The following is a 14,158-nucleotide window of genomic DNA, read 5'->3' as shown; positions in this document are numbered from 1 at the left end:
AAATGGGGTAACTTTGATAATTTTTACTGTTTTATGACAATTTCATTTTTTATTATATGGATAACTTCTGTAGTGTTAACGATAAAACTCTCAAAATTAAATATTAGTTACAACTAGTTCAATATTTTAACGTTTTAATTTTTAGAATTCTGAAATTATCTTTTGAGATATCAATATTTTTTAATATGCTATCAAAGTAACACAACGGGCAATTTCGATACCTATATTTCTTAATGTGATATCAAAGTAACCCCATTTTATGAAAAAAAAATTTAATTTTCATGGTACTCTGGTGAATAAAAATATATGGGTATCAAGGTTACCCCGTGAAATCAAAGTTAGATACCCCATTCTAATTAAAAATTAAAGCTAATGTAATGCAGTTAGTTATAGTATTAGGATTAAGGGGGGTGTGGGGGACAAAGCCCCCCCCAATGGACATGTGTAACATAAACTATTCCAGCACCCCCTAAATTCACACTCAATGTGCGCCTATGAGTGTGGATTAGGCCTTAACAGGAATACCACAATAAAAAAACACGCCATGTGTTTGTCATGCATTTAAACGGACTTCATTATTTCAATGTTGTCGTTTTTCGCAAAGGTGGTGTGGAAATTTTCTCACAATTACCTGTTGAATAAAGAAATTACTAGGATAACAAGCATAATACTGGACTACTGGAGTCTATAAACTCCCCTCAAAATTACCGTAACCCTCTGCAGTGCTAAATTAATGTGCACATGGTTATAAAGTTATATCGAACTAACTATCTATATTCATTCAACATTTAATTTTAGATTCTGATGAGTGAAGCTATTAGACACTATAAAACCTTTGAAATCGGTACCTAAACTCGCTCGTACAAGCAGGGTGGCTATGTCGTCGTTACGACGTTTATACCTATGTTGGGATAATATTATTCACTCGTAGTTCAATATAATATAATATGACGTGATTGGCTTTTTCCAAACCTAAACGCCGTACCTTGAGTGATTTATGAGAAAGGTGGAGCTGAAAACTTTGGTTTTCGATTGTTCCGAATCAAATGTATGTGTATATGATAATAATAATTTTTAGATTTTCGAGGCATAATGGAGGACGCCACACGTCCATACTTCTATATAGTCAAAATACCGCAGGAATCTAGAACAGACACCATTCAGTTTATTATGTACATTTATTATAGGAGAAAATTCAAATTTGCAGCATTCATAAATTATAATTTTATATTTTTATTTATGATTTAGAGTTTTATTTTTTCAATAGTTTACCTACCTACAATAATTATACTATTAACTATGAATCTGCCAAAAACGAATGATTTTATAGTTTTTTTATTTTACAGTATAAAATTATTGAGTTGAGCTACAGAAAAAATAAAACCACTAGGTACATATTAGATAAAATTCTTATTTACTAACTCTGAAAATTTGAATACTCTATTATAGTAATTTATTTATGAACGGTGTCTGTTCGCGCATATTCTTTTAACTGTCTAAATAACGATAACCACTTTGGAACAACCGTGTCACCGTAATGATAACTTAAAGAAGAGTTTACTCTATTATACTACAACTATCTTGGTCTCGATTCCCGTCTCCCGAATATTTTTGTTCATAATATGTGGTTCTAGCAGAGCGCCGTTGGAAGTTGGAAGTCAAAACCAAGTAAGTCCTCTTTACTGGCATGAATTTCCATATTTCATTCTACAATACAATTGGATTTTAGTATTTTATCATCCTGTTTTATGTTATTTGTAACTATGTCTTCTCATGCATTAACCATAATATAATATTATGAATTATGGTAGGACGGTAGGTACCCATAATCTATATTCTATAGGTATACCTACTTATATGTTTAAAATGTATCCAAAATTATTTGTTTAGTGTTTACACGGACTCTCAAAACTGATATTTTCTTTTTATTATGCTTATGATTATTTAAACCTGCATGCACACCCCCGTTTTTATGTGTGTACTTCGGGAAATGTAATTATCCTGATCATGTAGCAATTTTTATTAAGATAACTACTGTTTTTATGAGCATTTTTCAGGCACTCTAAGTGTCAATTAGCGAAAACCTTAGCACATATGTTTTAATCATATGAAAAAACGAGCTATGGGATAAAAGTATGTTTGCCAACGCTGGGGCATTTAGACTGCTTGAAGTATGCTTATAAAAATGTCTGACTTTGTCATAAACTAAGTTCTGAAATGCCACTATTTCAGAACAATTAGATTATCTGCAATATGTACATAAAAACAGATGCTTCTTGAAATACAATTATCAGCTGGCCTAACCAATAAATGGATAAAGACGTTAAAGATATATTAGATAAATATTAAATATGTTATTTAATAAATGTTAAGAATTAATATGAATTTATGATATTGTAATCGGCTTTGATTTTGACTACCTATTTAAAATCATAAAAATAGTAAATTTATCCAGTAGTGACTCTTAAAAAAAAGGTCAATTTAACAATACAAACACAAACTACAAAGATATAACTTATAACTAGGTAAACAAATCAGCTTAGGTTTTTTAAGTTTTTGATTCCAATTAACGAATGATTCTAAAAACTAGTGATCACATTATGTGAAATCATTGTATATTTTATTATTTTCCTATGAAATAATTCACGGAACGTATACAAAGTTGAATGACCAATCAATAAATAAAAATAAAAATAAATAAATAAATATCATTAGTTTTGTTATTACGTTTGCATTAAAAACCTAACACCATAGGCACTAGTTTACTACTTAATCAATTTCATTAAAACTTTAATCCACTTTTGCCTAGACATTTCTCTTCCCATTCGTCAAAAATTTTTACAAACTCCGGTGACATTTTTTGTTTTCCTCCTCCCACTGTACCACTTCTCATAAAACTTCCATCAGCGTCAATTAAATTGTGAGTTTTATTAATCTCAATAACTGGCTCGTAATTGACAGCTCTGTTGTTCTTCATGCTTTCGAAACTTAAATGATCTTCCAAAACCAACACCTGATCGTCAAGCAAATCTTTGCCTAAAAACTGAGCTGTTCGACGAATAACCGCACGTAGGTCCTATTCAAACAAATGAAAAATGTTTTTAAAATAATGTTTATATACATAATGTTCTTGACTAATGTTAAGTTTAACCATGCCTTTTGGGTTATGACAACCTTTCGGGATTGAGTAACTAATGATTAACAATGTCCAACTACGCGTGGCTTATGATCAATAGCCTTATGATTTACGTAAAAATAAATAAAAAATATTTGATTACAGTTGTTCAATATCAAATCTGATAAATCAAAAAATATTTATTTAACTCGAGACCCGCAGGCTGCGGCAGGGTTTGCTATGTCATATTGTACCGCAGTATCGCAGATACTTATAAATTCATTAATTGTAGAATTGTAGAATTGTAGCCTTGTAGGTACCTATAATAATTAACGGTTCATGATTTAGGTTATTTAAATTATATTATTGCCAAAAACCTGGTGTATTGTAATTAGTAGGTACTATGTTTTAGAACGGAAAAAAAGTTTGGATCAATCGATAAATACAACCGATTACGACATATAATACGATTCGACCAAAATATGACAAATTATAAACACCTAGAGAGTAAAGACGGCTGCCCAGTTTATATAATGTCACCCATTTGCCTATAATATTTAAAATTACAGGAAATAGGTACACTTAATAAAATCTTTTATTTCAAATAGACCCCAAAAATTATATTAGATGGGAAATATAGTAAAGAATATACAGTAGAAACTCGATTAACCGTCACTCGATTTACCGTCACTCTCTGTTATCCGTCATTGGTCATCCCCGAAAAAAAAGTTAATTAGGTGATAAGACGGTCGCGATAAACCCTTCGCGATGCCTAACACGGCAACTATCTAGCGTATAAAAATAGTTTGTAATACTGAGCCGTATTAGGTAAAAGGGCGTGAGCGACAATTTTGGCGAAAATGATATATTGGTATCAAAATTTTTCTAAAATTCTGACGCATCGATCTGTAAAATGGCTAAGCGACAATACAAACCTGAGCATGTCATTTTGCCATTTAAAGATTGGACGAAAGTGACATGTCGTTAATGATATAAATAAAACGGGATGCTGAAAAAAATGAGCAACATGTGTCTCAAATATAGTCAAATGCAAAGCAACGATGGAGATTGGAGATGTTAGAACTCGTAAAACCATGAAACCAGCGAAATAAGTATGAATTTTATTTTGAAAATACACACGTAAATTATATATATATATATATATACTTTTTTTTGCAAAATGTCTGTTAATCGTCTATTCAATTATCCGTCATAATCCTGGTCCCGACTGTGACGGTTAATCGAGTTTCTACTGTAATACTATTTATTTATTGATAAGTACCACTTTAGGTCCTATTTGGTTTAAAATTTATATTAATGGCTTATTTAATATTTAAATCTATCTAATCTATTTAAAAATGTATAAATAACTATCTATAAATGTGAACTATTATTGTATATGTTTCGAATTTATGTAACTTATAATTAGCCTTAACATATATTTATTATAATTTATAATTCAATAGACTTAAACAAAATTATAATATAATATTATCTTATTGTTATTGTTCAATTTTACCCCCAAAGTCCAATTATTAAAGGTTCAATATTATTACGTAAATATAATATTGACGAAACAAACTACTTTTTATCTTTTTGAATATACCTATTACATTTATTAATATTAATATTATTTCTTCTTAATTTTTAAGTTGTCTTTTCTTTCTCCTTGTGTTATAATATTGTGTAATAATATTGCAGTATACTGTTATATTGTATGCATTCTTGTTTATTTAAATTATAACTTATCAAAATAACTCAAATCATTCAAGTATAAGCTGTTTGCTTACTTGGCTGAGTTGCAACTTTTATTTGTTTCAGTATTACTATATTATTTTGATGTTGCAATAAAATTGACTTATTATTATTATTATTAACTTATCATGTCGTAAATTAAAAAGTAAATATATGATAAAATGGTGAATTATAAATATTTAAAATGTAACCATTGCTTGTAAAAGATCTTTAAATTGTATGGATATATTGTTATTTGGTCATTAGGCAAGACACATGGTTAAATTTAACGTTAACTGGCTAGTCATTAGCCAAGCGCTGGACATTATCTGTATCACATAAATGAGCATATCAAAATAATACCATTGATTATAAATACTAGTATTTATAATCAATGATAATCAGTATGATTCATTACCTGTTTCATGTCTTCGTACTTCAAAAAAAGTACTTGCGAATCATCTCTTCGGTCCCAGTAGCCAAGAATATGATCAAAAAATGGGCTGAAACAGACTTAATTTCACGGGTTGTTAGTGTACGTAGTTTTACACTTTATATTACATATTTTGTACAACAAATTTACTAACGGGAATCGGAGGTAAACAATTTACAAAAATCTTCAAAATGTCCTGTATATCCCTCTAATAAACAACAATGGTGAAAATATGAAAGGCAAGTGTCTTTTGGATTTCTGGCCACGTAAACGATCTGAAATATCATACGTATATAGTAATATTATTATTTGATTATTATTCATGATTATGGAATGGTTGAATTATATAATATACTACTAGCTGATCCCGTGCACTTCGTTTCCCGGCAACCAATAATTATTATTATAATAGCTTCAAAACCCATGGCAACCATTTATAAACAAAAACTTCCATCGGAAATCTCAAAACTCCTGTTTGAGCACCTCCCGGGGTTGGTCCTCTCCCTTTTTAAATTAGCCTATCTTCTGAAAAGACGTCTAATCTATATATATATCTGATCCCGTGCACTTCGTTGCCCATTAAAAATACTAACGATATATGAATAATTTGTTTTACATATCATCATGGCAACCATTTATATACAAAACATTCCAACGGAAATTTCAAAATAATATATTTTTTTTTGCCATGGTAATACGGAGAAACACACCGACGAAAATCTCAAAATAATATATAAATGGTTGCCATGGTAATATGGACTCACACACTGACACACATACATTCATTTTTATATATATAGATAATTACTATATAATGTGTTTCGTATAAGCTACATTAGAGGATGGTACTTACTCTACCAGATTTTTATACTTATTGTTTTGTATTAGGTACATGTTTAATAAAATAATGGTAAACTCTATGATTATAAAGTGAAATAATCCTCGACATATGAGATTTTGTAATTATTTTTGATATTTTAACATCGTGTTAAATAAGTGGTACTCGCAACAAAAAAAATGTAAGCTGAATATTGGGTGACTGCCATCATTTGCGTTGAAGCAGCTTTGAAAAGAATCCTTGGATTTTAATATTGACTAAAAAATATTGTGTAATGTAATTTATACCTAATATTCCATAATAAATATATAGAAAAAAAATCACAGATCTAAACCTTCAAACGGATAAACTATAGATAAGAACATCATCGGCAGTAGTAATTTTTTACCTAATATTTAGCATAATCAACTTGTATTTAAATAACAACCAATACCACATCACGTCGATTTCTCCAGTAAAATCTAAATTATGTATTTCTATCAACACAACCTAACGGGTCGAAGCTTACAAGTTACAGTATCATTTATGTTACCTACCTATATATAAATATATATATTAACAATATGTAACCCATTGGCAATTATATAACCTTTATTAATAAGTATAACTATTAAATTGATTATATGGGTTATATTTATTATATAGATTATATTGTACTACCTATAGCTGGTAATATACCTATATAAATTGTTCAAATCCTACATATAAGGTTATTGATTAAGTGCACGCGAGTTTCCAAAAAAGTTTAGAAAAATATATAATATAATATTATTCAAATAATAATATGTAAGTATGTAACATTGTAATATTAATGTTACATGGATTTTGGACACAATAACAGTTGTCAAAAAAACGATCCCTGTTGTATGCAAATATTCGGAAGTTGGGTCTTACTTTTGCTTTGGTACTTTGATCTCTAAGTTTTTTTGGTAGAAGTTTGTAAGGTAAATGAGTCTTGATAAATCTCGGAGATTTCAATCCATTTATGAACTCGATCGAGTCGGACACGTACAACGGTAGCTTGAGGTCTGGTTTTTCCGGCAATACTTTTTCATAGTCAAATAGTGGCGTGTGGCTAAAATCGAATCAATAATGTGAATCGTTAAATAAAAATGTACCTACGTTCTTCTGAATAGTGACAGATACGTAGTATATATAGTTACTCTAAAAACGGAAATCTTTCGGGCAGAAATTGTTTGGCACCTTCGAAGTCTAAATCGTTTGCAATACACCACGTCATCTCCTGACACCACGTGGTTCCTAGAACACAATAGGTTTCTTTTTTTATACGTTCGGTCGTAGTCACGAAAAACAAACGCTTCCAAGCAATATGATATGACAACAAAAGAAGAATACAACTTTCTTTTTTATTATTATTGATTAACGGTATGACATGATATTCGCTTGTCAATCATCGCCTCGCTATATTTATGACCTCCTATTCAACAAGTCTATACTTATAATATATACATGTAAAATATAATAATATAATGGTGTAGGTATAATATTGTTATTCGTTACCTTTAGTAATTATGTTAAATTAAAAATACATAAATAACAATGTTTTTCAAACCGATACACGTTATCGGGACGGCGGGTATCGTATATACATTATTATTTTGATTTTTTTTTTCAAGAAAACGTGTCCAATATTATAATAAATAGGTCGTAAATGTAATTGCCGTGTTTTAAATACTTGTTGGGTACTTTGCAATTTGTTTCTGTTATAATACCTATTAAAATGTAAAGATAAAATGCCGGTGTCAAGTATTCGTCTCGCTTCGATCATCCCGAACAAAATATTCAAAAAAATAATTTTTGAACAGGTCGTTTATTATGTGTATCGTATATACTGTATACATGACGTATTGAAATGTTCGTATAAACGTTAATGGTTTTTTATTTATTAAAAAAAATTGAAAACGATTATTCATTGCGTGTTTGCATTCCAAATACAACACATTTTAAATATAAGTAAATAATATTATTATAAATTTGAAATATGATTTAATTTATTTTTATGTATATTATTTCTAACCAATAAAACTTGGTAGGTACCGTAAAATATTTCTTAATATTCATTATAAGTTTCATTTATAACGTTTACACTATATTTACCAATTACAATACTATTTCTTATGCTATTTCGATTGACCTTATTTCATATTTTAGAAATGTAACGAAAATAATGATGGTGATTTTTTTTTTTTTGTTACTAAAGACCTAAAGCCTAGGGGACTTTCTTCTGTTTGATAAAAATAAAAGAACTAACTATCAAAATGTACAATAGAATAATAATATTTATGACTGTGTATCAATAACGTGTACACTGGCCTAACCTGAATCACACATGCTTATGATAGATGCAGACAATATAAAATATAAATCATCATACAATATACGTGTTTACAAGTGCATATCTATAGTTCGAGTCATGCTCATATATTATTATAATGAACTAATCAAAATCAAGTTCAATTATTTAGTTTTCAACTTGTTTTCATTGTCTTCTGTAGATTATTATAGTTTGTTGAAAATAATTATTGTTAAAAGACAACAGTAAGAACAACATTAACAATTGATAAATAAATGTATACAATACAAAAAATACTTGCATTTACAATTATTATTATTATGCAGTGCTATATATTCTTATGTTGATTACCTATTTTAAACTGTATCTACGGAATGCAATGTCAATCAAATTGTTCGTGACAAGTCTTGTCTGATACTTTTTAACTATAATAATATAATACGTTTTTAAAATAAACTGAAACCTGTTTTTGGATAGCTGCAGACCCAAATGTCATCGTCCCTGATGTCCATGTCCTGTATACGTTGTCCAAACTTCTTGAAGTACACGGGTAGCACGACATCGTTAGCTTTAATGTATCCATTTCGAAAGCTGGTAACGAAACACTTATTCAGAATGTCAGATACTTCGTTGTCCACACTCGAATACGTTATGTCAGCCATGTTTACATGTAAAGCCGGTATATGGTTATGCTCGGAGACTTGTTCAATAGAAACTCTATAACATGCGATGATAGCTGTTTTTATACATCTCTATAGAGGCGTGCTGTGTTCTGGAGAGGGTACCTATTCCCATTATATTATTATATGTTAACAAATATTTCTACTTTGTCATTGAATGCGTTTTATAAATGCATAGCTTGTGGTGCTTATATTATATTAAATCCTTATGATTATTGTACAGATTATGAATGTATTTAAATTGTTTAAAGTCATCGTTTTCAATAACATCAAGCAAATGTAATTTAAATGTATACCTATTGGCTTTAAGGTATATCTATACTGAAAAAAAAAACTTTACTAGCTGTTATAGAGAGTTCAAAATATCGTAGTCAACCATCTCTGCAGGTGATGATTATACAGATTGATATATTTGCGGCCTAGATAAAAAAAATACACAAAAATCAAACCGCATTGGCGGTATTGAACATAATATATAAGGTTTTTTTGTGGTGATTCATGGTCACCTCTTAAATGATTAATGATTACTGATCGATTTCAACAAGAATATCTTAGGAATATAAAATTGAATATAATCATTTTGTATATGTTATATCGCATAGGATGGGACCAACTGTAAATTCACAATTGAATGTGTTTGTGGGATGAGATGACAATCAAGGCCGATTTATAGTACCTACTGTAGTATTGACCCTATTATTTCCAAGTTTTCGAGCCTTCAAAGTTTGTACAAACCGAGGTTGAAAATATTTTGATGCCTAGTCTATTTTGTACCAGTTTATACCAGTTACCACCACTACAACCGATGCCCACAGATGAATCAAAACGAGGCCTACAATAATCTTACCTTGACCGCTGAGCCAAAGATAAGTTAAATTAACATAAAACATTACACGAATACAAATTTAACAACACGGCGATAAACATAATAATATAATATATAGATAGACAAATATTTTTGTTTCAATTCCTCTGCAACATAATAGGTTGGTAGGTAGGTGCAACTCATGTAAGTTGGTTTTACGAAATCATGTATATGATAATACCACATATATAAACACGAATACCAACTTACGGTTTAGAGCAGTTTAGGGCTTACTTATTTTTTCTTAAAAAAAAGCATTTACACCCATAGTTAAATTTCACTGAAGTTAAACGATTAGTTTAAGTTCTTAAGCATGCAAAATGTATATAGAATGTAAAGTTTCAAATCAAAAATCGTCGAAATGTCTGTAAGAATTAATTAGAAAATGTGTAATTAAATATCCCTAGATAAACGAACACTGCAGAACTGCATCTTTGCATCTGCATATATTGTCTACCCATGACATTATATTAAACGATAAAAGGTTCCTACTTAGGTACACACTCTGACTGCGCATTATTATTTGTACCCACAGTATACGTAACCACTTTATTATTATCAAGGTCCTCGTTTAATTTTATTAATTTACATGGTTACATCAATAATAATTACCTAGTTTTGCAATTGAGTATGGTTTAAAAATATAATATACCTAATTTAAAAAATAATAACATATGATTAGGTAAACATATTAATATGTTTATATCAACTGGTTTATAGCATGTGAAGGTATTTAATATTATGTTTTATTATAATATTTAATAATTAATATATACCTATTGTGTAATGTTTCTATACAGTAAAAAAATTACGATAAGGTTTTTATTCTTCTTTTGTTCCGTTTTTTGAATTCCGGAGCAGTGTATTTTGTTAAGTGCACTAAACGGACAGGGGTTTCCTTCGATTTTGCTTTTAATTAATTTTAATTATATTACAATAAAAATCACAAAACAATACATTTGATACATGTCATATTTTATATCATATTTTATAGGTATACTTATCAATGAGACGAATGCATTACACCAAGTGAATTATCCGTAATATTGCTGTATCTGTACCTTTATAATTGCTTCTCCAAAATATTTGCTTTAAATCGATTTTTTTTACGAATTGGATCTCTAACAAAGTAAGCCTACGACTGATTAAACAGTTAGTGCATATAGGTACTAAAGTAGATGATGACTCTGCGTTCAAATATTTAAAAAAAACAACTTCTTCGCGATGCAGCTACCAACATTGAATATTATACAGTTCGAAAAACATGTTATAAAAAGAAAACAGGTTTTTGTTATTGTTATATAATACGTCATGTTATTTAAAAAAAATGCAATTCATTATTTTTATTTTTATGTTTGTCCAAAGTTTACGAAATACAAAATATATGCGGTTTTCATGATTTTGAAATATTTGATTAAAAATTAAATTATATAAATTTATAAAAATGATATAATTGTATTGAATATACACAAACAAATAAACTGTACACTGCACACGAGCTACGATCAAAATGAGTACCTATTAATAACATCGCAAATTATTATACTTATATTTAAATTGTTATGCCGACAGGAAATAAACAGAATATCATCGTACGATTCAAAAATATCGAGTTTATTACTGTGACCTATTTTTTGGGGACACGATTCATCTCCGATTCAGATCGGTTCCACACAGTTTGGCAGTCCAGGTGTTTTTCGTGAGGCGAATCGAAGCTGGCTGAGAAATTTGCCCTACTGCAGTCTTTACTATATACACGCACCAAAGATAAGTTATATAAATCGTCCGACTCGTGATACACCCTTGACCAGCTAACGCTGGTACATATCATATACATCTTAAACCTAGTTATATGTTATAACTGTAGTTATAAATAATAATATAATATGTATAAGTATGGTTTTAGATTGACAAATTATTTTTAACTGGGAATAGTTAAGTTGTTATATGTAATGGATTATTATAACTAGTTAAGTTATTAAGTTAATTAGAAAGCTAATAAGCTACTAAAGTTAAAACATTTTAAGATAATTTACTTTTTAATTTTTAAGCTTATTTATCATATCGCACAAGGTAAATGCCGATAAATGACAATAATAATATTATTACAATGGAAGTGTTATTTATTATAGATTTGTGTACTACGCTGTAAATAATTATAACTGTCAATACCTAACTAACGTATAACTCTATAAGCGATACCTATTAAATATGTAGCAGATCATACTTTTTACAAGTACCTACCTGTATGACTGTTTAGTTTCTCACATTCGATAATTCTCTACCGGCGAGACCGACTCGTGTAGTCGTGTAGCATTCGTATTTTGTCGTCGCATAGGTCTAAGATATCACACAGGCGCATATCATTATTTTGTCTCCCGATGGAACGAATCTTGTCTTACGAAAGTCCACTGCAATGACGTCACGTAGAACGCCCAAAAACGCTAGCGGAAGAAAAACACTATGCGACTTTTCAACGCACTGGGTGCATATTGTAAACCTACCAAAAACCAATAAATACCTCTACCCATACCTACTCATAATGAAGGTAAGTAGAACATGCCGATTTCATCACAACTCTACATCAGAATCTTGGAAGGTCTTTAGAAGACGACAAGTATACATACCTATAGGCAAGGCGATAGGTACGCTGGGAGCTTCTATAAATAATGCAATAAAGCATATTATGCAACAACTATATACAACAGAAAACTTAATAAATAACGATGTTGGATAGTAAAAATATTGTACAAATAATATTATGTTGAAACTTAAATAATTTGACTATTTATGATAAAAAGCTTAATACCTTCAAAATATTATTATAACAAAGTTAATAAATGGGATCACTAGATAGCTCCACTATATGCTGTAGGTCTAATAATATTATTATACTAGTTTTAATAAACATCTTTATTCGTTTATGATTATTAAATATTTTGTTAAAAATGTATTATTTTATGTAGTTAAAACGTACTCACGTGAATTAAAAACGAGAACAGCAGTAAAATAATATGTAAATGAAAAAAAAAATGAATAAGTACAATGAGAAACCACTCAGTCTTATACTCTTATCCCATACATAAAATTTGGTTGAGTAGTTCAGTTAATGCATGAAATATTGAAATCTCCAAATATCCAATGGGTAGACTTTGATGGGATTTTTAAGCGAGTAGGTTTATGTGTAGTAATTAATAACCTGCAATTACACCTGTATAGTTCAATAAGGTAAATTGGGGCACTAATTACTTTTTTGTACTAACGGGCCACTATAAACCACAAAAATACATAGGTATTGTATTTACAATGTATTTGTATTACAATCAAAATCGCCCCAATATCATTATTAATTAAAATCCCCCCTTATTATTATCATGCTTGATAGAAATTTATTTTTTTAATCTTAACGACTGTTCAGATTTGTTCCATGTAAGCGTACACTTTGATAAAGTTTTACTTTGCGAAATTTTTGTAACTTCATAACGGTTGGTGACTAACACGCACGCAAGCATGCATGTTAAATATAATGAAACAGATTGATTAGTTACAAAAATAAGAATTAACGATTAATATTATCACGTAATAACCATTTTTAAATATTGTAAACGTCATTATCCAAAAAGTGTAGCCATACGACACGATCAAATGAATAATTCCGATGAAAATCAATCATACCTCTCATTATCAAAACCATCTCAATCTACAGTGCATAATCTATCTTTTACAGCATAACGGATAATAAAATGACAAAAAGTAAAACATAAATAACAAAAAAAATACTGATACCAATACAATATTATTAGGCAAGGAAAGAATAAAAAATATAAACATTTAAAACTCTTAAAGACTTAAACAATAAGTATTGATAATATCGATACATAATTCTGAGTGATTTACCAAGCTGTTCACCCAGTCATTCCTTTTTAAGTTTCTATTAATAAAATTATGCAGTTACTCAAGTTCTGATTTTTTCAACTAATGCTTTATTTAAAGATTGTATTTTCAGATAGGTACTTAGAATTACCTAACCTAAGGAATGTCCTGTGGCGACACACACTTTTTAAATGTGAATCTGTATCCACCCCTTGTTACTTAGGTGTATTTAAATATAAATTTAAATGAGTAGTATCTGAGTTATAAATGTGTTTCCTATAAGTTATAAATCATAATCTTTAATAG

At 29.3% G+C, this 14,158-nt stretch overlaps 1 protein-coding gene across 2 annotated transcripts; it reads right to left on the bottom strand.

Moving 5' to 3' along the window:
- Positions 1-2,584: 2,584 nt before the first annotated feature.
- On the bottom strand, positions 2,585-11,180 carry LOC100169417 (amine sulfotransferase). Of its 2 annotated transcripts, none has more exons than XM_001949641.5 (7): positions 11,041-11,180; positions 8,898-9,151; positions 7,284-7,380; positions 7,015-7,195; positions 5,437-5,557; positions 5,268-5,362; positions 2,585-3,076 (listed from the first exon to the last, which is right to left on the bottom strand). In XM_001949641.5, the coding sequence occupies exons 2-7, from the start codon at positions 9,094-9,096 to the stop codon at positions 2,783-2,785; spliced, it is 987 nt and encodes a 328-aa protein (XP_001949676.1). In that variant the 5' UTR covers positions 9,097-9,151; positions 11,041-11,180; the 3' UTR covers positions 2,585-2,782. The 2 variants fall into 2 exon arrangements, with proteins under 2 accessions (XP_001949676.1, XP_016665120.1); XM_016809631.2 differs by lacking the exon at positions 11,041-11,180 and adding an exon at positions 10,980-10,995.
- Between the last annotated feature and the right edge of the window lie 2,978 nt (positions 11,181-14,158).

This window comes from Acyrthosiphon pisum, chromosome A2, assembly GCF_005508785.2.
Source record: "Acyrthosiphon pisum isolate AL4f chromosome A2, pea_aphid_22Mar2018_4r6ur, whole genome shotgun sequence".
Lineage (NCBI taxonomy): Eukaryota > Metazoa > Arthropoda > Insecta > Hemiptera > Aphididae > Acyrthosiphon > Acyrthosiphon pisum.
Note: the sequence above shows the minus strand (reverse complement) of the source record. Positions and strands in the feature narration are given on the sequence as shown.

What these genes read in the sequence shown, in the direction of transcription:
- LOC100169417 (XM_001949641.5), bottom strand. Translation starts at nt 9,096, where the DNA reads ATGGCTGACATAACGTATTCGAGTGTGGACAACGAAGTATCTGACATT. An exon ending in GAAAGATTTCCGTTTTTAGA is followed by an intron (nt 7,196 to 7,283) that starts GTAACTATATAT and finishes ATTCGATTTTAG; the next exon opens with CCACACGCCACTATTTGACT. An exon ending in ATCAAAGTACCAAAGCAAAA is followed by an intron (nt 5,558 to 7,014) that starts GTAAGACCCAAC and finishes ATGATATTTCAG; the next exon opens with ATCGTTTACGTGGCCAGAAA.